Source organism: Mycteria americana, chromosome 1, assembly GCF_035582795.1.
Source record: "Mycteria americana isolate JAX WOST 10 ecotype Jacksonville Zoo and Gardens chromosome 1, USCA_MyAme_1.0, whole genome shotgun sequence".
Lineage (NCBI taxonomy): Eukaryota > Metazoa > Chordata > Aves > Ciconiiformes > Ciconiidae > Mycteria > Mycteria americana.
In genome coordinates this window covers 122,711,181-122,735,728 of record NC_134365.1, presented here as the reverse complement: position 1 = coordinate 122,735,728, position 24,548 = coordinate 122,711,181, and the positions used below count along the sequence as shown (strand labels likewise).

General features: G+C 39.3%; 1 protein-coding gene across 2 annotated transcripts in view; it reads left to right on the top strand.

The window, feature by feature from the left end:
* DSCAM (DS cell adhesion molecule) overlaps positions 1-24,548 on the top strand; it is a 401,510-nt gene that overhangs the window by 358,137 nt on the left and 18,825 nt on the right. For both annotated transcript variants that reach the window (XM_075518956.1, XM_075518964.1), the window contains exons 25-30: positions 430-606; positions 7,208-7,238; positions 12,985-13,100; positions 15,854-16,003; positions 19,795-19,992; positions 23,420-23,722. In XM_075518956.1, coding sequence (XP_075375071.1) covers positions 430-606; positions 7,208-7,238; positions 12,985-13,100; positions 15,854-16,003; positions 19,795-19,992; positions 23,420-23,722 — 975 coding nt within the window. The remainder of the gene's footprint in view (positions 1-429; positions 607-7,207; positions 7,239-12,984; positions 13,101-15,853; positions 16,004-19,794; positions 19,993-23,419; positions 23,723-24,548) is intronic.

The following is a 24,548-nucleotide window of genomic DNA, read 5'->3' as shown; positions in this document are numbered from 1 at the left end:
ATTCCTTACAAAGAATAGCCCAGCAGGAAGTATGAATATGTCGCAGCAGTGCTATTTTCCCATAGTAAGGAGTAATATACATAGGTAGTAGTTCTGAGATCTCTTACAGCTTTGTAATTATTTAAGATGACTTAAAATTAATGATAGTATTTGACTGTATAATGGGCATGGTTTTCTTTCATCAATGAATGCACCTCTTCTCAATTTCTGATAATCTATAAATCTCTGCAGTCAGTACCTTGTTACCAGTGTGTCTGGTTACGTGTGCATGGCCATTACACATACAAACATAGCATCCACCCTGAACATGATAAATCCTTCTTAATGTATGTTCTGTATGCAGCTGAAGCATATAACACGCCATATTCCCTGAGAACTCGGTCTTTTGTCTTCATCAATAGGCATCTAATATCATGACACTGTTTCCAGGTACAATCCCTCCACTCATTAAGTCAGTTGTGCAAAGTGAGGAAGGGCTGGCAACCAACGAAGGGCTAAAGATGCTGGTGACCATTTCCTGTATCTTGGTTGGGGTCTTGCTGCTTTTTGTGATGCTGCTGATCGTGCGGAGGCGGAGGAGGGAGCAGAGACTGAAGAGGCTGCGAGGTAAGATGAGAGCTGTGGCATTTATTTCTGCATATGCATACTCCCTGAATATGAAAGTACAAGTGGGGCTGCACGTGACCAAACTGTTCAATCCCCAGTTGGTGTCATTTTCCTGCAATACATAACAGACGTGAGGCAACAAAGCATATATATGTTTTCTACAGAAATTCCTTTTTTCATTTGGTAGTAAACTTCTAAAAAATGAGAACAAATGTATCCATTGTTACTATTTTGCATAGGGGAAAGGAAAATAATTCTCACGTGTTGGTGTTTGTTTGTTTCCCTTTTTTTGTTGTTTGTTTCCTTTGTGAATGGTCTCGATAACCTAAAATCGTATTTTTTTTGAAGGGTAAAATCAGATGTTCTGAAGATGGAGGGATTTCAGTTTTCCAGCAGATGCAAACCATGACTCCCAAATTATAAAATGAAAGTAGCCACATGTTAGTAGACTAGAAAACACAACCAGATACTCTCGTATTTGTTACCACATCTTTTTCCCTGTGATGTGTTATTAACAGAACTATTACAACACTTCATTGTTCACTGACTTTTCATTGTCGCTGAGCCATACTTTTCTCTAATCCTTATTCAAATTCAGGTGTTTGCTATGTGAATAAGTTTTAGATCTGTGAATTCATTTAGCTCTATCAATCTTCTAGTAAATACCCCTGGCTGAGCCACAGCCAGGTTTTTGACCCTTGCAGTCTACCACTTCTGCGCTTGGCCCTGTAGGTTTTGCACTAGCACACGACAGCAGACCTTACCCTAAAGGTGCTTGGGAAAAAGCCTTTCCAAGCACACATTGAATAAATAGTAAAGCTATTTATCATCTGCAAAAATAAGTCTATTCATTTCCAAGAGCCACCAAATTGTTTAGTTATTTGTATTTTAACCAAAATATGATCATGATATGTATTAAAACCAGGGTCAATCCTGTGTATTCTATCTCACCTCAGCATCTACTCGTCTCTCTTTTGGGTCTCATTTTGTCTTTTGTAACAATGTATTGGATGTTTTTGCAAAAAAAGACAGAGATACAGGTCTCTCGGGCATGGGTAAATTCACAGATCAAAGAGGACAACTAGCCTTATGGTTCATATGCAGCTCTGGAATTCACTGGAAACCAGGGCATCTGGATGCTTTAGCTTGTATAATAACTTTCTCATTCAAAATCTTTTAAGTCATTTACCTCTGTGCAGTTTTTTTTTATCAAAAAAGTGGTGGGTTAAGGGTGAAGAAGGTGTTATCTTATCTTCTCAGAAATACTGTGGAATTTCAACCAGTAACGAGCAAGATATTTTGAGCTCCTTGGCTCCAGGAAATGATGGCTGTGCACATCTAGTTTTTCATGGTTAATTTACAAGTATTCATAGATTCTTGAGTTACAGTCCCTTAAGGAAGGCGGATGATAACTGGCCAGTATGGCTTTTGCATAGCATAAGACTCCTCTGAATTATTTCCTCTCAGAATACAGGAATTTAGAAAAATATCTGATCTTCACTTAAACTTACACAGTGACAAAGAATCCATCAGTACTTTTGATAAAAGTCATCAGTATTTAACTACCATTTCTGTAAAATTTGTGTCTCATTTATCTGAATTTGTCAAGCTACAGCTCGACATCCCAGCCATCTGTTCCTGTTATACTTTTGGCTGCCATACAGGGACTGAAGTTCTTTTTTGTATCATATTTTCAGTCTCTGAGGATATTCCTTTTACATGGTGGTAACCAAGTAATTTCTTAATGTTTTCATTGGTAAATGAAACAGATGAATCTTCTTTAATTTTTCTCTGTAGTTTTCCCATCATTTATTAATTTCAAGGCTTTTATCTGGTCCCTTTGCAATCTTTATGTAGCTTTCCTATTCTGTCTATGCTAGAAATTAACATAGTATTCCAGCAACAGACGTATCAGCATCAGATAGAGAGGTAACAGCCTTTCTTCTTTCCTTTTATAGTCTTCTGTCTATATCTGCCAGGATCACCTTTTTGGGTACAGCATTATTTTAAGAGTTTGCGTTTAACATCTTATCCATTGAGATCATCTGACAATTCTCTGATTACAGTGCAACAGGATAACATTCTCCATTGTATAGCTATGGCTTGTATTCTTGATATATGAACTTATACTAATACAGATACATTGCTAACTTGTAGCCAGCCTACCTGATGATCCAGATTGTTATGCCTTAGTGACCTGGCATTTTCATTATATTTTACCTACCTAATTATTGTGCCATTTTCAAACTTTTATCAGATATTATTTCATTTACTCCAGACCACTGATAAAAGTACCAACAGTGTGATGTCCCATGGTGCATGATGAAAAGAAATACTAAACAATTATTGTCTTCTTAAAATTGTATTTTGAATATGTTGAAAGCCATGTAAAATGGCTGCTGTGTTAATTTTTTGCATCATGATACTTTGTTTTTGAAATATTTTGAGGTACCAAGACTTTGCTCTAGAGAAATATAAATATAATATTTTAATGTTACTTAATTGTATCTCAGTAAGTTTTTTCAATGTCATCAATTCTCTGAATTTTAATCTCATTTTAAAAAATCAACTTTGTTCGACATGGCTGATTGACCACAAGCCTGTATTGATTGGCCTCAATTATTCCATCTCCTTTAATTCATTTCATCAAGCTTCATTCCATTTTTTTTCCTCATTTTGCTCATTGCCAAGATCAGATTGATTGGACTTCAGTAATTCGGATTTCTTTTGTTCATTCTTTTTGAAGACTGATCCCGTGTTAGCCATTTTCTGCTCTTTGGAGGTTACTTCATGTTCTAAAAGTCTTACTGACAATCAGTATTGCTGTCTCAGAGAACTCCTTAGTAAGTTCTCTAAAAAAATCTTGTGTGCAAGTTTTTCTGGTCTCCTAACTAAAAAAAATGTTTTGCTCTAGTAGTTGTTGTGTTCAGCTTTCGTCTGAATTAGTTTTGAAATTGAAATCCTGTCATTGTCATTTGATATGCATCACTTGGCGGGGTTTCTTTGAGGCACAGGACTCATTTTTCCTAAATCATGATTCCACCATTGACTTTCCTCTAGTCTAAATCAGAAATAATAGTTTTCACAGTGGAACCTTCTAAAAGAATTTATACAAGTTACAAATGTAATTCTTGCTTTTGTGGCTCCAGGAGATGTGTTTTCTTTGAACCTGCTTGACGAAGAGGAGTGGGAATTGCAGATTTATTTGCAGTACATTCTGCATGCAAACATTTGTATCTGTGCTTATAGACAATGGGCTTGTGGTTCCAGTTTCTGTGGGGTAAAACGTAGCATAAGAGCAGCAGTCTCTCCATTCTTAATCCTTTTACTCCTTGTTTTAGCATGTAGTGACAGGCAAACCTTTGTCTTCCTCCTGTGTCATGCCCAGTATGATTTATTTCTCCTGGAGTATTCTGTTTAGAAAGAAAGCACAGTTTTCAGCAAAGCCCTGATTTTTGCCCAGTTTAGTAGTTCCACAGGTCAGGTCACAAGAAGGTCAATTGACTGCAGGAGTTCATGCAGCTATTCAGAAGGTCAACGTGTATTATAACAGAGAACCCTGATGACTTACCACTCTTTCTCCTTACTATTAGCCTAGCTCCACTACTACCGTAATAGTTTTTCCTTTGTTTCTAAATCCAACTCACCTTAATCCAAGCAGAAAGTGTCAGCATGGCATGATAGTTCAGAAGTGGCAGCATGCAATTTAAAACTGTATCACGGCCCCTGATTTCCCAGGGGGCAAGCCAAATGTGTTAAGAATTCTAAAGGCGGTTGCCCCAGCAAATGGAAGTGAGGGCTGTCGCTGGGTCGGTGCCTGTCGGTGAAGTCATGCGTCAAACCCACAGTGAAGAGCAGTTTGTCTTTTTCGCTAGGGCATGGGGCGATGCTTGGCTGGAGCAGGAGATCGCCCCCTTCACTCTGTCATTCATGGCCTCCCCAATCCCTGTTTTCCTCACCTGAAAGCTGGGAGATAGGACACTGGTAGGGTTACTGACTCATTTTATGAAGTATTCTCAATTTACTGATCAAAAGTGTGATGTAGGAAATACACATTATAATCTGTTATCTGTACTCATTCCTTTGTGAAACTAGCATTTCTCCTGTATCTGATGTTTTGGACACACTGTTATCATAGTCAGTTGCTTTTAGGCTTCTGGGTTTTGCTTTGATAGATACATAAGATCCCTTATCTTCTTGGGACACTTGTTTTGGTCCAGTCCTGCATTAACCTGTGTGCCCAGTACAGCCATCATTAACTACAGAACGCTGCTGACCATTGTAACAATCTGCTTGAATAATTAGCACATTTAGACTCTGCTGATAGAGTTACTTTTTTTCCTCAGTACTTCTTCATTCAGCTTTTGACATGTAACATGATCTTGCATGATGCCTCATGTTACTTTCGATTGAAGATGCACAATCTCCTTTGTATCTGACCAAGAATGCATATATGTTAATGAGCATTTGAATATGTGCCACATACATTTAATAGTGAGAACATAACATCTTTTCCAGATGCAGGATGGAACACAGCTATATGCTGTGCAGCACCTGAGAACATGTGAGGGAGGTTGTTTGTCATTTAATCCTGGTAAACAAATCTAAAAAGCAAACTGAACGACATTGGGCCAAGCAACCTTCATCTTTGTCCCTTCACCTTTTCTTGAGTTGTGAATTACTTGCACAAGTATCCATAGTCTTCACTTAAAGAGGCAGCAATTGCTTCACAAAAGCTGCTAGCTGAATGAAAACAATGTTTGCATATTAAATCACCCTTATTATGTGTGCCAGAGGGAGAATATGTGCATAGTCTCTTCATGATCCTAGTGCTGCTAGAATAACAAGAAGCATCATAAAGTTTGCTGAAAAAAACATGACTTGGAAGCAGAGCTTCATTTTTTTTTTTATTCTTCAAAAGAACTGGGTCCCTTCCTGGATCCTTGGAAGTCAGTAGCAAAACTCTCTCTGACGTCATTTGGAAGCAGCAGCAGTGGCAGTTTGGTTTATGACTGATGATAAAGACATTGTCATCTACTATGTAGTACCACTTATAAGAGTGTTAACAGCAAAAGGCAATCCCAAACAAAGTGAAAAATAGAAAGTCTGTGCCTAAATGGAGCACTGTTTGGATTAGATGGGACATCTCAGACAAAGAGTCCTTCTCTCCACCAGGATCTGCCACGCTTTGTGCTGAAAAGGGATAGGGGAAGTAGTAGGTGAGGAATAAAGCTTAAAACAGGCAATCTGGCACAGTGTCAGAGAAACAGAATGTAGAAAGTGGATGGAAGGGGTTTTGTTGAGGTTTTTTATGAATAAAAAGAGCCCTTTGTCTATTCTTTTTAAAAATGAATACAAAATGTAGCCAGAGTGATGCATTAAGATGGTGGTTTGTTTCTGCCTGCATCCTCTGAATTTTAAAGGAAGGATATTTAATAGGATCACAAGCAAAGAAATTGTTGTAGGTGTAGGAGACCCAAGAGGTGATTAAGGAATAAAAAAGGTGAGATGGAGAAAACAAAGACAAATTCAGTAAATGTCTTGGCAGGTGCTGGTAGCTTTACAAGCAGCAGATAAAAGAAGAAATTTAAAGTTTCACATAATAGGAGAGTTGCTTGAAGACTTAGAATTGTTTTCTTCTCGGATTTGCTTCACTTGGTTGCGCAGAAGGCTGCTTTGTTGCTGTGTGATATACCTAAGGACTCTGGAGTCAGCATTTTTAAGTGAGTTTGTTTAGCGGCAGACTGCAGGAGAACAAAGCATAGCTGTCTATTTGTGCTGAAAAATACTACAGAAATGATTATATTATGTTGATAAAGTTTTATAGAAAGATACCTGAAGAACGCTGTGAAGCAACCTTCAGCTGTATCTTTTGATCTGATCAGTACCAGAATAATTATATCCCCAAAGGATTATATGCTAATAATAACAACAATGACAACAACAGGAGGAATATTTCTCCTTCAGCAGCACCTCATTTTGCAGCGCTGATCCATGTGGGAATAAGCCACCTCCTGTTTTGTGTATAGACTCTCCTCTGAAGACCCAGTAGTAGTTTTGATTTATTGCTAGTGGAAAAGCATTCATATTTGAGAGCAACCAAACAAGTTGACTCCTTGGAGACCTCCCTTGCTCAGACCTCCATGCAGTCAGGTTTGGTTTGGAAATGGCAAGTTGGCAACTGCTCACCCAGCTTGGGTTTGGCTCCTACCCCGAGATGGATCAACATTTCTGTCTTCTTGCCTTTTCTTCCTTCCTCACCTGTTCGCTTGCTAACCATGGCATGAAGGAAAAGAGATCCCTGTTATTTGTTAAACTGTTCCTACTTCTAATAAGTTTCTGTAGTTTTTTCTAGTTAAGCCAATGGTAGCTTGTACTTCTCTAAGCATCTTTGGTGCTCCTGAGGAACTAAACAGGGATGTCTGGGGCAGAAATGCAGTTTCAGCAAAAGTAGGGACTTTTAGAGGTTATTTTATTCTTGCCACTGATCTGCGAAACAACAGTGGTCTTACACATGGCTGATTCAAATCACTTACTTCCTAATAATCCATCTAGCAAATAGATTTGCATTTGTGATGACATTTATTCTGTTTTCTTCTAGATGCAAAGAGTTTGGCTGAAATGCTTATGAGGTAAGAATAAATTTAATGTTTTTAAATTGAAAAATGTCTGTCCACTATGGCATCATATTTAAAAATTATTATAGGGACAAACAGAGAAGTAAACCTTCTATTCCTAAATCCTTTTTCAAAACACACCATTTGACTGTTTGTTAAGAACTAGGACACATTGTTGGTTAGAAATGGGAGAAAAAAGACAATTTGTGGACAGTATCTGTGAGGGAATACAATGGTAAAAAGCTAAGAACTTTTGTGTTAGTAGATTAAATCAGAGAAGCTATGTAGGTCCATTTGGACATTTTTCCTATTCAGAAAAACATTTTCATAATATGTACCAAAGTAATTGCTCTTCAGAGATCATCTGATTGAAGGCAGTAAGTGCCTGGATGCGAATATCTCTAAACTTTACAGTTATATTTATGTAATTCACTATTGCTAGACACTTATACCCGAAGGTATAGAAGAGCAGGTAAATCCGTTTATTATTTTTCAGTTCTGTTCCATCAGCTCAGCATCCAGAAATCTAATTCAGTTGTTGAATTGCAACAGAATTACTATTCTGGCACCACAGTTCTTTCAAAGATGGAAATTTCATATCTTCAATGTTTATTGTTTTGTCTGGGGAAAATATTGAACTTTAAAACTGCTGCATATATATGAAAATGGGATCACCAAGGGATTATTTTTAAGTTCAAATGAGTTTTGGTTTGCTAGAAGGTCTTTTTATTTTTAAGCAACAAATTTGAGAATGTCATAGATATTTTACCAAATGAACCATACTCTAAACTTCCTCACCCATGATAAACTTCTCCTGCTACTGTAAGAATATACTTGCCAAAGACATGGAGACAGATGGTTTTATTGTAAACTCAGCTCTACCCCATCAGTCTGCAAATACATCTGAATAGTCCCACTGATGTTAACAAGACTGGTCATGCAGGTCAGGTCATACCCTTCCTATCTGCCAGTTAGAAACCCCCGCTAGCAGCAGATTGCAGGTTTAAGCAACTTCAGGAAGATATGCTCTGATATTTTTTCGGTGTCACAGAAAACAGCACAGATTAGCATATGCAGCAAGTCTGTTCCCTAAAGAAACCGAGCATGGAGTGGCTGAAACTCCTGGATGAAGATATTCAGTCCCAGTGACAACCACACATAATACCTCGACAAAACTGGTAAACCTCTGCTTTGACTCTGGTTAGCTTCACAAGTCTTATCACAGCCTCTGCAAGGCCATTTCAGAGTCTCACTCCTCTGACGCTTACAAAACTTTGTCAAACTGCCAACATATGTGCCCAGTTTTGACCCATTTTTCCTCTGCCGATGTCGACCTTCAAATTAAAGAGCTTCTTTTGCCCTCCCTGCCTGATGCACTCAGGCAGCAGTCACATCCCTTCCCAGCCTTTAGTTCAGAGCTGTTTTTCTAGGTAATTCATCTGCCACTGTTTCTTTTTGCTTTTCCTTTCACCAGCATTGCAATAGGATCAAGTCAGTTTCTCCCATCTCATTTATTAACAAATGATCTTGTTTTTATTAAATAGTCATATTTTATATGTCTCTTCTGAAAGTGTGAACAAAGGCAAATGACTATTGAAACAGGACTTTAGAGGAAGTAGGGGATATAGGCCTACATTTGCAGACATGTCATAACTTGGAGCTCTCAAAGTGATGCTGTTTTGGGGAGCCTGCTTTCTACCGGCTAAATGCTCTGTCATTTGTGATAAATCTGTGAAATACCTCCAACCAAAACCTGAGCTACCCACCATCACTAGATGTTCCTGAAGATTTAGCGTGTTAATAATCAAAGGATAATAAGCCCTCTCCAAAGCAATAGTCACATATTATAAAGCTCCTGATATTTTATATCTTTTAAATTTCACCAAAATCTGCTATGATACAAATACCAAGAAAAAGGATATGCCGTGGGCTGTGCCTTGCTGTTTAAGTATTGGACAGAGAGCAGAAAAGATGATCCCCTGCTTGGTAGGAAGGTGTGAGGGATGGAGAGAGCTTTGTGTATCTTTCCCTTTGAGGAGATTTTTATGAGCATGTGTAAAGTGGATTAAGAATGGAGCTTTAGTCTTTGCTTTGAAAGTTGCTGGCTTTGGCTGTGTAAGTTAAATGTCTGGGGAGCAGCATAAGCCCCAGAAGTTAGCAGTTTAATGGGAGCTGTACAACTTGTTGCTAATACCTTAAATTCACAGATAAAAATCCTTGCTGCTGTACAATCACAGCTTTTTAATGTTTCTTTTGGGTGAAAGCATCAGTCCAGCCAACTTCTTTGTAACAGTTCACTGTAAATCAGTATAGCAATTGACTGAGCTTTCTCATTTTGAACACAAGGTGAGGAATCTTCTCTCCCCAAATATTCCTCTGTCAGGCTGATTACTTACAAGATTTAGTTTTCCATATGTTTTTACAACAACCAGCTTAGACATCAGGAAAGCATGAGGTGGCCTGACTCTCTGCCAAGGACCCAGAATGACTTCGGATTTACAGAGCACCATATTTAATCCCTTTGCGTAACTAGCTTGGTAGGTTTAACCCTCTGTGCATACAGATATTTTCAGTCACTCAAGTAAGTATTCTTTTATTAAAGATCCAGAAAGATTATTTAAAAGGGGGTATTCTTTTAACTATGCACACTTTCAAAATACCTTATACGTTGTACGTCCTCTGGAAAAAGGCCCATTTATCCACAGACTGTATATAAAAGCTGTATTCAGTCAGACCCAAAAGCCCACGTACCCAAGTATCTGTCTTTCATAGTGGCCAAAAGCAGACACCTTGGTAGAGTAAAAGACTATAGCAAATGCATACTGACTCGTTCCCCAGCCAGGCTCCCAGTCTCTAAGAATTTGGAGCTCAGAGATTCCTTGAACCAGAGGGAATTAATTGTATTATACACAGATCCTTACAAGGTCTGACAGGTAAAGAATAACCATAGCACATGTTTAAGTTTGGGAATTTTATAGCTGTAGGTTAAGGAAAATATAGGTAGATATGTTTCCTCCCTTTAAAGAATTAATCATTGGACTCCTCATCCACCAGACTGTTATAATACTTTGATGCCTGAATTTTCCTAGGTTAGAAAATACTTTGGCACCAAACTTCAAAATTGCAATCCTAAAAATCTTTGCCTCACTGCCAAGTCCTAGAGGCACTTAATTGCTGTTGGCACTTTAGGTTTTTATAACCTGAAAGTTGAGCTATTGTGGTCTGCAGAAAATAATTCAAAATTCCTTGAGCCAGAAAGAGGTAGCATGCTAATCAGCAGCAACCCTCTTGCTACTGCCAATTGCCTGTTCTGTGTTTGGAAGCTCCATGTCACCATGCTGCTGCATAAAGGAGCATTAGACCAGTAAGGATGCGGAGAGAGATCACACAAAACAAGGCATAACAAAACAAGGCTCTCGAGCATAGTAGGGAATTTTAATGAATATAAAGAGGCCTGGGTTTCAGTTCTGGCTTGAAGGACCTTCCACATATTTTGCATAAAGCTATACCTGGAGCCAAGAATGGGATTCACAATTCTTTCTTGGCAGGTGAGCAATATAACTGCAAACCTGGGGAACTGTCCTCCTGCTCCCTGTGGTCCAAACAATACTTTTGTGCGGTTGAGTACTTTGCAATAGTAGGAATATAGAGCATTTGTATTCCAGAAGAGCTTCTAGCTCTTACTGGGATTCTGGGGTCTGCATTCTCTGAGGAAGATGTCTGATTTGATCCCTTTGTCTCCCGCATTCCTGGTGAGCGGAGGAGGGGTGCGATGATGCATTTATTAAACTCAATTATGTATTGCACAGATTCTATATGTATCTGATTGCATGTATCCTATAACTATTGGGTTATTGATTATTAATTGAAATTGGACCTCAGAAATTCAGTTTTCTACTTGATCACAGGTTTGCTCTATGATTTTGGACAAGTCCAAAGTAGTCCGACTTTTCAAGGGCATGTATTCTAGCATATTTGGCCTGCAGATAATATATTTGTCTCCGATTCCCAGCAACTTGAGTGGAAACCGATAGGAGAGTGGCATCTAATCCATGCAGAGACTTTGCAGAGACTTTGAGAACGTCAGTGTGGAATTTATCTGCATTTTAGGATTCTAAATGTCTTTGAAAATTTATGTGCTTAATAAAACACTGTGACTACTATTCTCCACTGATTATATATGGAGAAAAGTCTGGCAGCCCTTGGGTAGCTCTCCTGACATTTTGCTTCCATAATGATTAAATGAGGCACCAGTTGTAGGCTGTTTGAATGCATTTCAGCTATTTATCTGTACATGATGGCAACGGTACCACCTAACCACCCAGGTAAAGGCAGAGACGTTAAAGTTTGAGACGTGTAGATAGTGTTAATGCTGGGGACCACAAGAACAGGGAAAGCCAGAAGGTGAGAATCAGCCAGACAGGCATACCTCTGTGCCTTGTGGATCTCATTCTTGGATTTGGACCAGAATTACTGACCACGTGACAAGGAAATTCCTCCTAAAAAGGACTCTAGGAGAACCTCCAAACCTGCAATAGTTAGGTCTTGCTCACGTGGAGACACAGCAGGAAGTTAAGGCAAGTTGTCTAGAGATGTGGGCTCATCACACATGCATTAATCGCCTATGTAGAGGCCTGCACTCAGGGAAGAAGTGAGCTTATCATCAAGGAGCTTAATAGTCCTCTGCTGATTCCATTAACAACAATAATTCATTGCCAAAGGAGAATTAAACCGAGTGAACAGCTAATAGCTAATAGTTAAACAGCTATTTTACACTAGAAAATGAGCCTCCACTTGGATTTTAAAGCTCTTTGAAGTGTGAGTACTTGGATTGCACTACTGGCTGATTTGTCTTATCTTCCCTCAGCCCCCCTGCGTAAAGAAGTATTTGCAAATATTTCCTCTCCTCCACAGAGTAATTACATGTAAAAGGGCAAAAAGTTCCTGGGTTTTTAGTGCAGTCTGAAGGTTCCTTGGTGCAAGCTCTGTACTAGGAATGATTGTAGCACTCAGTTTTACTATCCATTTTCATCTGCTTTCAGTAGACAGCTCATTTAAGAAGTCATTTTCTGGTACACAAACTTCAAAATGAAATTGTTTCAATTTGCATGATGATAGAATAATTGTTTTATGTTCTTTTTTAGAATATTGCATCAATCAATTAGAAATAATCCATGAATGCAAACAAGATTTGCAATTTTAGTCTTCGAACATCAATGGGACTAAAACCTTCATTTATTTTTTGCAATTTATTAATGGAATCTCTAGTTATTAATTTGCTTTTTCATTTATCAATTCTAGTGATATTTGGAATTCATCTAAGGAAAAATAATGAAAAGTTAAAAAAAAAATTAGAAATTACTCAAGACACCATTTTCCTACCAACCTGATTGATCAGCTCTGTGTTTCTTTACTCATATTCATGAGGAATGAAAGACAAGGTCCATCTGGCAAAGTGTTTTTACTAATTTAATTATATGACAACACTTGGAGAAAACAATATGAAATTTTCAGGAGATCGCTACTGATAAAGAATAGACCAAATCTCTCAGCACTGTGCATTCATCTGACTGCTTGTCATGTGCAATAAATGAATACTGTGCACTTGTTCTGAAGAGAGGAAAATAAGGTGTATGAGTATTTTGCTGATTATGGTTATATTATTTTTTGTTTGAGCTAGACAGATTTAAAATGAGGAAGTTTGCAAATATCTTTTCATTTAGGCTGAATGTTAATGTGTTCGCTTCTGTTTTGTTTTTAGCAAGAACACCAGGACATCAGATACACTTAATAAGCAGCAGCAAACACTGAGGATGCATATCGACATTCCCAGAGCACAGCTTCTGATTGAGGAGAGAGACACGATGGAGACCATTGGTAAACTCTTTTTGGGCTTGTTTACTCTGGTTAATGTTAAAGGCACTTCAGGTGGACTTCCTTTACCCCACGCCTTTTCCCCACTGCACACATCAAGAAAGAAGAGCTACAAAGTAATTTGCCACATTTGAAAATTGAACTGACTTTTTTTTCTCCCCTTTGAATCATTTTCCACTTTAAGTAAGCTCAGTACAGTATTTAAAATAATGCAGGACATTAGGAAAATGAAGCTGGTGGAAAGAGCCGCTTGAAGAAAATGTAAATGAAGACTGGCGGTTTTATGATTTTCATTTTGATTTCTCTTTTGGCTTTGACTAGACAGTTGGATCACTGGCATTACTTATAAGGAAAATGAAATTCTGAAACTACGATATCAGTATTTAAAGATTTGCAACAGCCAACTTCTAAAACTTACACGTTGCATATTGTATCCACCTGTTCATAGCAAATGATATTTCAACATTTTGATCAGTTTTCAGATTTTGTCTATCTATGCAAAATCCAAATCTAAACTGTTTCACACAACAGAAAATAAGATTTCTCATGTGGCTGGCACATAGGTGAACTGTCATGAAAAACAGAATTGTTTGGTGTTGGGTTTTTTTCCAAATAGTTTAAACAGAAGATGTCAGAAATCTCAACGGAATAAAAATACAACCTGATCTCGTGACTGTACGGGTACACACTGTGGCAAGACACTCCAGAAGTACTGATCTTGTTAGACTTCTAACTTTTTTGGATCAAAATCTGTGCAGAAGCAGCCTGCGATGGCTGAGAATGTAACAGCATCCCAGGGATAGTGTGGGCGGAGAGGAAAGCTCCACAAGCTGGGAGCAGCTTCTCTGCATCTCCTGTCCATGAGTGCACTGGGGAGGGACAAGCTGCTTTAGCCCCGCACCCTGTCACACTTGCTGTCAGTCTGGCATGGGGGGATGGCCTCAGGGGACGTTTCACAGTTTGCACTGCAGATTTGAAAAGGAGACCTATGCTTCATTTGAAATACAGACTTTTTTTAATCCTGATTGGAGCTTCCCAAAGTTTGCCTCTGTGATGCAGTCTTTTGTGCCAGGTTTCATCCTAAAGACAGTTTTTAGTTTGGAGTTACATTTGCTGAGCAATAGGGGGTTTTAGCAGATACACCATTAGTGCCTTAACTGTAGCAATGCGATCAGTGCCTTGGTAATAGCCAGCTCTCCACAAAGCACTCAGAACAAGCAGGCACTTTGGCAGTTTTTGACATCGTTTACTGCCAAGAGGCTTTATTCCCAACCTGAATAAGAGCTCATCTTTTGCCAGAGACAGAGTAATTTGATTTCATAATGCTCATTCTATTTATGGCCTTCTTTGGGTAAAAAATGCTAGTTATGTTATTGTGCAGAACTGTTCGCCGTAATGATGTCTTGTCAAGTTAGGAAAAAAAAAAAAAAAACAACAAAAACCAGGAATGCTTAGAAGAAGCGGATCAACCTCTGCTGACTAGTAAATGCATGGAAGCTGCACTGCTGCCAATCCTCTTAGAAATACATTGCAAAGCTATGTAGCATAGCATAGCAGGAACTTCTTGTGGCTTTTATTACCATTAGGAATGGATAAAAAGACAGTAAAGAATGCAAAAGAAAGTCTGAATAATTGTTCTGCAAGCACAGAGTCAGTGGAAGATTTATTGCTGTTAAACTTTCCACGATCAAGTGGACCAGATTCCTCTTCGGAGCAAAATAAATACAATGCAGAGATCACAACTGGAAAAAAAAAAGTAAGTGCTGTATAGCACTGGCCTTCTGCAGGGATCAAGGTCTGTGTAGAAATTTGATGCATATATCCTACCCCACGAGGAGGCAATAGGCAGCAGAACCCTACAGCAGTAAAGGTCAGTGCTCACCTTTTTTTCCCAGTCCTTCTCAAGATCAGGCTTCACCTCGCACCTTTCTTTGCAGCTGCAGGAAAGCCCATAGTCAGCTGGACTGACTATGTTGTGAGAAACTTACACGAATCACGCAGAGCTCCCCAAAGCTTCTTTTTCAAACCTACAGTAGTGAGATTTGGTGCGGAGAGAGCTGGCAGGACTTAGCCCTTAACTTCCAGAACAGCGAAACACTGGACTTAAGGATGCTTCACTGCCCTGCAAGTATATTGCCATTGTCTTCACTGTGGTACTCACATGCTTAAAAATAAGCAGCTCCCTAAGAACAGTCTTGGGTCATGGCCATCCCTTCTACAATATTCTGTCTCTGAGAAAAAGCTGACTGGTAGAGGGTTAGTTAGCAACATTACCTAATGACCTCCTTTTGGGAAGACATGTGTGGTTTCACTGAGGACATATGTTAACAAAAAGAAATAAATTGAATGTTGTTGAAAAGCTCAGCTGAGCTCTCTGAAAATGAAAGGGAAGAGGGCAGTGTTCAAAAGATGGGAAAGAAAGAAATTAGGGCCAAAAATAAATACACACAAATTAGCTTTTTGGAAGGATGCTTAATAGTCTGTCTTAGTTGCACATCTCTAAGGTGAAATTATAAAGACAGGCATGAAAATTACACTTATTCTTTAGTTTTGTATGAAATTTGAGTTTAAACCCAGAGGCTCCCAAGCTGTGGAACACACTTCAGAGCTATCTTCAGCCCTGCAGAGAAGAGGGAGCTGCCACTGTCAGTGGTGGCACCCAGCTGAAAATGAGTCTGGGGACTGGCTGTAAAGCTGTTATGAAGGCAAACCCAAAGTTCATTATTCAATATCTGATGGGGTTTTTTTATTTACAGATGACAGATCAACAGTTCTGCTCACCGATGCTGACTTTGGAGAGACGTCTAAGCAGAAGTCACTGACTGTCACCCACACGGTACATTACCAGTCTGTGTCACAAGCTACAGGACCACTGGTGGATGTTTCTGATGCCCGGCCAGGAACAAGTAAGCATATAAGAGAATGTGTTATCTGGAGAGCAGAAAGCTATAAGAAAATTAATACTGTGCTCCTGCAGTTGCATCCTCATGGGGTTTTTTCTTCAATCTGAAGGTTGAGAGAAACCTATTTAGGTCAGCAGAGAACATTTCTTATACAATTGCATTTAGTGATTCCGTGTGGTAAAAATTGCATATGCATCTGAAATGTAGGTGTAATTTGAAATAATTCATACCTGGCTTTCATTAAACCAAATGTGTGCTAGATATTAATTTCTAGAATTCATTGAGTAAATTAGTTTAATGGCTTTTAGTGTCTAATATATTTTTTTTCTTGGTGATCATATTGTATTTCAAAATACGTCTTCCCTCCTTACCTCTCCATCAGGCAAGAAATACATTTCGCATTGCTTTTCTGAAAAAGTTGTATTTCCAGTTTTAGTTATTATGGTAAATTACTTTTCCCAGATATATTCATGTTGAGTTTTTCTTATAGTGATTAAAATACTATCATAAATTAATACACTGCTGCAATCCATTCTTCTTAATTTCTCTCATGAATGTGTTCCATATCTATGTAAATGGAAAAGAAAATCACTAGATCAAAGGAATACTTATGAGTTAGGAATATTACCAAAGCGTAGTTCACTAGCAGCATGCAGTTTCTAAAATCTCTTGGATTATTTCTATCCCCTTATTTTTTCAGAATTTGTTTACTTGGTGAGTTTGGTGAACGTAAATGCTGAAAGCTCAGTTGTGCACCACCTAAAATGCAGATTATTTGAAAAATCTTCATTTAATCTTCATTTCCACCCCAGTCTTTAGAAATTATAGCTGTTCTAGTCCTGACCTTGCTGCTTTTCTAACTCTGACGGTGTTAAGCTATGGCTAGTTACTTCTTGAGCACTAGATTATTACCACCATTTTTCATCTATGGAGACTCAGGACATTTGAATTAGAAGAGTCAAGATATGACTTTTGTTTTCTTTCTGGTACCACTTTTGCCTCACTCCTTTAGTTCACGTACATGCTAGGTAGCCTGCTCACTAAGAGCAAAAAGTATCATATCATTTTTATCACGTTGGCAGATCAAGATTGTCTGAGTAAACAGTGGACTCTCCATTGTTTTCCAACCCTGCCTTTTCTAATAAGTGAAGAGGCACCACCCCAAAATTGCCAACCTGTACCACACCACAGCATTTTATAACACCAGCATCTTCCATTCCTAATCCCTTTTCTGTGTGCAGTTATGTGCTTCAGTCCACTGAAGTCAGGGAGAGACTGCCCTCAAATTAAACTGGGGTTTAACTCATGTATGATAGAGTATGATCTGTGTCCAGCCCAGCTTTGGAGATAGAAATCCACCATCACTTTTATTATGCAGTAAAGATCTGATTGCAGCAGTGCACAGGGCTGGGTCAGAGACTTTTAGGTTGTGTTCTCTGGATTTAAGACACTAATATAGCTTTGATAGAGGCTAGGAATGAGATTTTGATTAGACCCACAGCTTTCTGTGTGAAGAGGGGTGCAGTGCCCAGCTGGGTGGCTCAGAGGTTATGGATACTCCCTCCTGAGCACACTCACTGATTGGCAAATATTCCCTTACAGCACTTTTTAAGTTGTTCTCTAGTTCTTTTGTCTTTATTTATAAAAGAGGTATGCTCCGTGAATCTTTGCCTTGCTTACCTCAGCTCTCTACAGTTATGTTTCAGCATATGACAGCAGAGCTGGCTTAACAACTGGGGCACCAGATGTGCACTGTTTTCCATCACACCGGCAGCTCTGGAGCTCACTGTGTCTGTGCTACAGAGGCCTTATGCCCACGCAGCACAGCTGGTGCAGAGCTACTGCTCAGCACATGCTCAGCAGGACGAGCACTGACCTCCTGTGTGCTAGCAGCAGGCTCTCCCGCCTCCTTCAAATTGCTGACGAAAGCCTACTGAGTCACCAGATCAGGGAACAGTTGAGCTTGGAAGGGACCTCTGGGCACTGGCTAGTCCAGCCCCTCTGCTTAAAGCAAGATCAGCTAGAGCCAGTTGTCCAGGGCCATACCCAGACAACTTTTTTGAGTACCTCCAAGGATGGAGACTCCACCACCTCTGTGGGCACCCTGTGCCAGTGCTCAGCCATCCTCGCAGTGAAGTGTTTCCTGATGTTCAGAGGGAAGCTCCCGTGTTTCAACTTGTGGCCATTGCCTCTGGTCCTGTCACTGGCCACACCGAAAAGAGCCTGGCTCTGTCCTCTTTGTACCTTCCCGTCAGGTATTTATATATGTTGATGAGATCCCCCCGATCCTTCTCTTCTCCAGACCAAGCAGCCCCAGCACAATGCTGAGAGTTTTCCCACCAGCACTCTCCTTCTGTCCTTCATGTCTTCCCTCGACGTGGGCATGAGGCTCACTTCTGGCTACACAACAGCCATGTGCCAACTTTCCACAGCTGGTACAAGCAGTGGTTTATACTGACGGGCTGGTCACATCGTGCCAAGTGCGTTTTTGGATCCTCACATATCCATGTGAGGCGGCTATGTGTTGCACTACCAGGAAGATCAATTATCAATGTCACCGGGTTCATATTTTTCCACTGCTGTAGGGGGAAGATGTGAAATAGGAGAAGGATCAGACCATAGCTGGTATTTGTAAATAAATACCTTGATTCTTTGGAGCAGCAAAATACAAATTCTTACTGGGAATGCTTAGGCAGAAGCAATGCTCAGAGTCATTATCTGGGTATTGTTTTTTTTCTTTAAATTGCTTCTGCTAAAGTCTCTTACCTCAAAAACTGACAACTTCACCATTTGAATGTCAAAGAACATTTGAATAGATTTGAATTTCTCATTTCTAAAACCCTTTCTCTCTATTGTTAGTAGTATACTTTCAGAAGCTTCAAAGAGAAATCCTTCAGTCCTGATTTAGTCACTTTCTGTTTGCCACGTAATGATTTTTCTATTCCACTTGCTTTGTTAGGGAGTACAAGCCACACTTTTACAGAACTATTTATTAACAAAATTAAGGAGGTCAATTTTGGCAGATAGTTTGCTTTTACTCCCTTGGTCACCATATTATCTCTAGGATAATAAAAAATAAAACATTGCTGACCTTACACAAGTAGCAGATTATTTTTAAAGTTTAAAGAAATTGTATTTATTTACTAATTTTTTTAAAACAGTCACATCTTTATGAACCTGTTCCTACTGAAACTCTGATGGCACTATTACAGGTTATGTTTTATGTCTTGGCTACTTGTTAAAAAAAATAGGGAATCTGTAGCTGATTAATACCGTAATATAGTAAAAGTATTACTAGAATGTCCAGAATAGGAAAATATATCACCACATTTCTGAGCACATGTTTTTACAAACTGAGGGCAGGTACCTGGTGTAGCGTGTTTCTGAGGGCACATCTATGCTGATAATTTACCTTAGACTTCGCTTGAGATGTGGTGTGAAATCCCTGACCAGATCTACTTGCCTTTCACATCTCAAAGTGGTTTTGGTACTGGAGAACTGCTTATGTTGGAGTAAAGGGATAATGAATGTGTCAGTGGGAGTTTGGTGGGGCTCTCAGCTCTTCAGTTGCACCCTTTTTAAATGTATGGTTTCATTAGAAAGAGGGTATTTCAAAAAAGCGTTAGCAGTTTGGTAATGAACAGCACTTTCATTGTTTATTTTTTTCCCACAAAGAAGGTTTTGTGGTTTTTTTTAACCAACATGATTTCAGTGGCCATCCCTTTCTGACAGGGCTTGTTTCCTTAACAATTCAAGAGCCTAGTGGCAACGGCCCTCTCTGTTATCCATCACAGATCCTACCACAAGGAGGAGTGCCAAAACCGGACCCACAGCTCGCAACCGCTATGCTAGCCAGTGGACCCTCAACAGACCTCACCCCACCATATCAGCTCATACCCTCACCACAGACTGGAGGCTGCCCACCCCCAGGCCAGCAGGATCAGTGGACAAGGAAAGCGACAGCTACAGCGTCAGCCCCTCGCAGGACACAGGTATGGGGCACTCTGCAGGGCTGCACTGTGAAAATGGGACACCAGTAGCTGCAGTAACCTTCTTGGTCCTTGACGTACTTCATTTGGTGCTTAGGTGTCCTTATTTTTTCCTTGCTAGGGTATTTTTCTGTAGGCTATTTATAAGGGGTGCCATAAATGCAAATAGTGCTAATGGTAACAAATAGGGTGCCCATGGTTTCTCATGCCACACACGTATACTGGAGTCCTTTGAAAGATATGGTGGCAATTTTTTCCTGTAGCTGAAGCGCTGTACTTCCTGTATCTGAAGGAAAAAGTGGGACAATTTGCTGCATGAAATGGCATTGACCAGGAAGGGGCAGTATTAGCAACCAAGAATATGCCTGAGTCATAGGTGGAATGGTATTAATGTTTGAGCTACACTGAGGTTAGTATTTTCCTTTTCCCATTCATGTAACATGTTCATAGGGTTTATTCTAAATGGACAAAATGAGAGGGAAAAATCTGGAATTAAGAGTCCAAGTCAAAATCCATTCATATCACTGAATACTGCAGCAGCTAGCTCTGATTTTCCTGAGAAACAGCACAGGTTTTATTCCTCTAGATGATAAGTGGGGAGACACTGAATACATATTCTGCCTGCAGTCTTCATCTCTTCTTGATGTCTTCACATTATAAATGCAATTGTAACTGAAAAAAAAGCTTTTTCCTCTGCCCTACACTGAACAAGTGACAAAAAAAAGGCAAATAAATCAGTAAATGATTAAGCAGAATAGTCACAAAGCAAATCTAATAAAGGTTAAATATGAAGAAAGGTAAAATAGTGTTCAAAGGTATGCCTGACAGAAGCCAAGCCAGGCTTACTCTGGCCTCTTCAGAAGGAATTGCCTACCTCGCATCCTGATTTTAGGGGAAAAGTGTTTGTCACGTGAAAAAGCTATGTGTTAGAGCTACAAAGCAGTAGGTGTGACTGGCCTTTCACCATGAAAACCAGTATGACTCTTTTTATTCTCTCTATAAGAACAAGCATCTGACTTCCCTTACATGCAGTAATTTATAGGTTGGAGTTCTCATCTTTTCAAAATTCATCCTCTTAAACTTGCAGACCCTATGTTGTCTCCATAGGGTAATGGCACTCAATAGATAGCTCTAGCCAGCTGACAAACTTCATCCTGATTTCTTCAGGTAGAATTATCATAAAGCTTTAATGATTAATCCATATAAATAGCAAATGTTATCTCAGAAACCCTTTTTGTAGACATTCCAGATTTCAGGTGCACCTGCATGTGTTCGAACATTTTGTCACCTAAGGATATTTTCCAATGCGCATGGCAAGGGCAGAGAATTCAATTTGCTGTGTGGTTTAATAGACAAACTACATGCAATTTTGTAAACAGACTTCATAAGCTATGTTTTAACATGGATACTTTCCTACTCTGTGTCTACCCTTGAACACACAGTGATTTACGTAAGTGATAGCAAACTTTAGGTCATGCTCAGGAAAGGTTTTCTTGTGCCAAAATGTAGCTCTATTATGACACTTGGTTTCTGGGAAAAGAATAGAGTCAGTTTAATCTAAGTACTTCAGAAGTTTAAAATTTCCAAATAAACATTATAATAGATGTAGCCAAATTACGTGTTCAAGAATCAGTTAAACTAACGTGCACATTTGATCATTTGATCACTTTTCCAACATGGCGTTCAGATTTCTGAATCTAGTTGATGCAGTTGCTATTTGGCAGAATTTAGCACTTGTCATCAAAACAATTCCAGGTTTACAAAGCAGTAGCTTTTAAGCTTAGGAGAAATGTATTGCAGCAGTTCATAGCTGTAACTAAGCTGTAATGTTCTAACTAGAGGCCATTAGAAATTTTCTGGTGAATCTAGGTTTCATGAAGTTCACCCTGGGCTTGGATGAACTTTCATCAAATCTAAAGTAGGTGTTCAAGCAGATTCTTCCTGGAATAGTCTCTCCAGGGAATGGGACATAGGAAGCTGCAGGTCCTGAGCTTCATGGACCAAACTGGGACCTTTGCATGACCATCATATTATAGACACTGCTCTATGGCACGGGGCAACTGCAGCCTTCTAGGAGTTTCCAGTTGATCAGAAGTTTGGAAAGACATTATTTTGGTCTGATTTACAAATCAAATGTGAAAAACAGAATGATGTTTCCTGGGGCGGGGCGGGGGGGGGGGGGGGCGGGCGGAGGAAGCCTTAAGTTCTGGCCAGCTCAAAATCTTAAGCAAGTTACTGCATATTGTAGAAGTACTTGTCATTTTAAATAATGCATGGTCCTATTTACAAGTGGCAGGAGTGTTGTTCTTTGTGCACAATGAAAACTGATGCAAGGATCCTAGCACACAATAAAAAAGATAAAGATTTGCAATAACAACACAGCTGCCTCTGGCTGCTATAGGAGTCCCATTTTTATGAATTAGCTATTACATTGTGCCTGTTTATTGAACATCACCAATAATATCTGAAATTGTACAGATCTTGTGATGAAACATGACTTCTGCCCAAGGAACTTTTGAAAGTCCTCTGCTCTTCCAGCCCACTGAAGTAGAAGTGCGGTGGGTGCAACAGACCAGTGATTTGTGCCCGCAGAAATGAGCGCTGCATTTCCAAAATGCTTTTTAACGTATCAGTAGCCATTTACATCTTCAATAATAGTGCCTTTTTAAGAAATATTGATATTCTCAGAAACTCATCAGCAGAAAAGAACAGCTTCTAGGTCATAATAACCTGTGTGTCAAATATGAAGCCCCCATTAGCTTCAGCAGCATTGAAAAAAGCACCTGAATGCCTGCAGGCTGGTAGCTACCAAACAATATTGCTTTCTTAAGACCTTTGTTCCATATGAAATGAGTTAGTATTTTACCTGGTGTCTAGAGAGACAATGTCTGAGAGACGTTGCCATTATATTTGACCTTTGTCCTCAGGGCTTTCTCAAAAAAAAGTTATAAGATTGAAACAGGTACAGAAAAACTATCCTTTCTCACCTAGACATCACCTCACAGAAATATTTCTGAGATGCATTAAAAAGATAATGTAAAGAAGCTGTTCCTCATTTTTCTAAATCTGTTTTGTGGGTTTCTAATATTTTAAGGCATTTAACTTTTAGAGAAATGATTTTTTGTAAAAAAAAAAAGTAATCTTTTTCATGTATTAAAGGTAATTTCTTCTAAACCACGAATTTAATGCTAAGCCACATAATGCTTCTAGCAGAATAAGACTTCACTTTAGATTATCTGTAATTATCAAGTAACTGACTAAACTAAAAATTGTACAGACATTTATAGTGGAGCAGACTCATTTAAATCACCCTGGTAATTTCAAGGGCTCTGCATTTTATCAAGAAATACTATCATGTTCATAGCTTTTCTTCCAAAACGGATTGTGCAGACGTTTTCTTTCTCCCATTATTTATATTTCTGATATTTAGATCGAGCAAGAAGCAGCATGGTCTCCACAGAAAGTGCCTCCTCAACGTACGAAGAGCTAGCGAGAGCATATGAGCATGCAAAAATGGAAGAGCAGCTGAGACACGCCAAGTTCACCATTACAGAATGCTTCATATCAGACACATCGTCGGAGCAGCTCACGGCAGGGACTAATGACTACACAGACAGTCTGACCTCAAGCACGCCGTCAGAGTCGGGGATTTGCAGGTTTACCGCATCCCCCCCCAAACCTCAGGATGGAGGGCGAGTGATGAACATGGCAGTTCCAAAGGCACATCGGCCAGGTGAGACACTAGAGGTAACATTTTTGTCCTTGGGGTGAGCATTTCACCGCATGCCTAGGCTGATTAACAGGAACGGGTATACCACAAGGAAGAAAGAAAGTGCACAATATATCCTGTAACTACTTACAGAGATAATTGCTTTTTGTCCCAGCTAATATAACATTTTAGTATATTCTCACATAAACAGACAAATGAGGAACTTTGAAATTTAGGAACAGAAAGGGACTGTCTAGGCCATCAAATCCACTCCTCTACAGCTGCAGCCATCACGCGATAGACCCTTCTGGGATAAATAAGACCATATGGGGGCACATATGCCCATCTCCAACCCAAACCACCCACTAATAAAACGTGTTTTACAGCAATACTTCGTGCTTGAGAGCAAAGGTTTGCTATCAGAACAGTTCATAAAGACAGATTGTAGAAGATGTACTATCCCTTCTGCCTTGTAGCTTGTCAAAGATGTAATAACCCTTTGGTGATGTTTTTGAGCTGTTATACTCTCTCTTCGACATCTCCTAATATCAAACTAGGATTATCTAAAGGGGGGAGAATAAAAAAAATGGAGAAAATGAAGACAGTGCAATAGCTCAAGGGATATGGAGCCTTCTACCTTCAGACAAATTTAAACCCACTCCAACTTCTTACTGACTGAAGGTGCCTGAGGGACATCCATCTATTGGGCTCAGTCAAATTTCCAGTTCACAAAGAACGCTGTTTCTAGTCATGTCCTAGTTCACAATAGCATAGGTAGATTATTTGTGGTACTCTGAGATCAAATACGGTATAAAATTTCAGAAGATTTGTCAGTCTTTGTTACAGAATA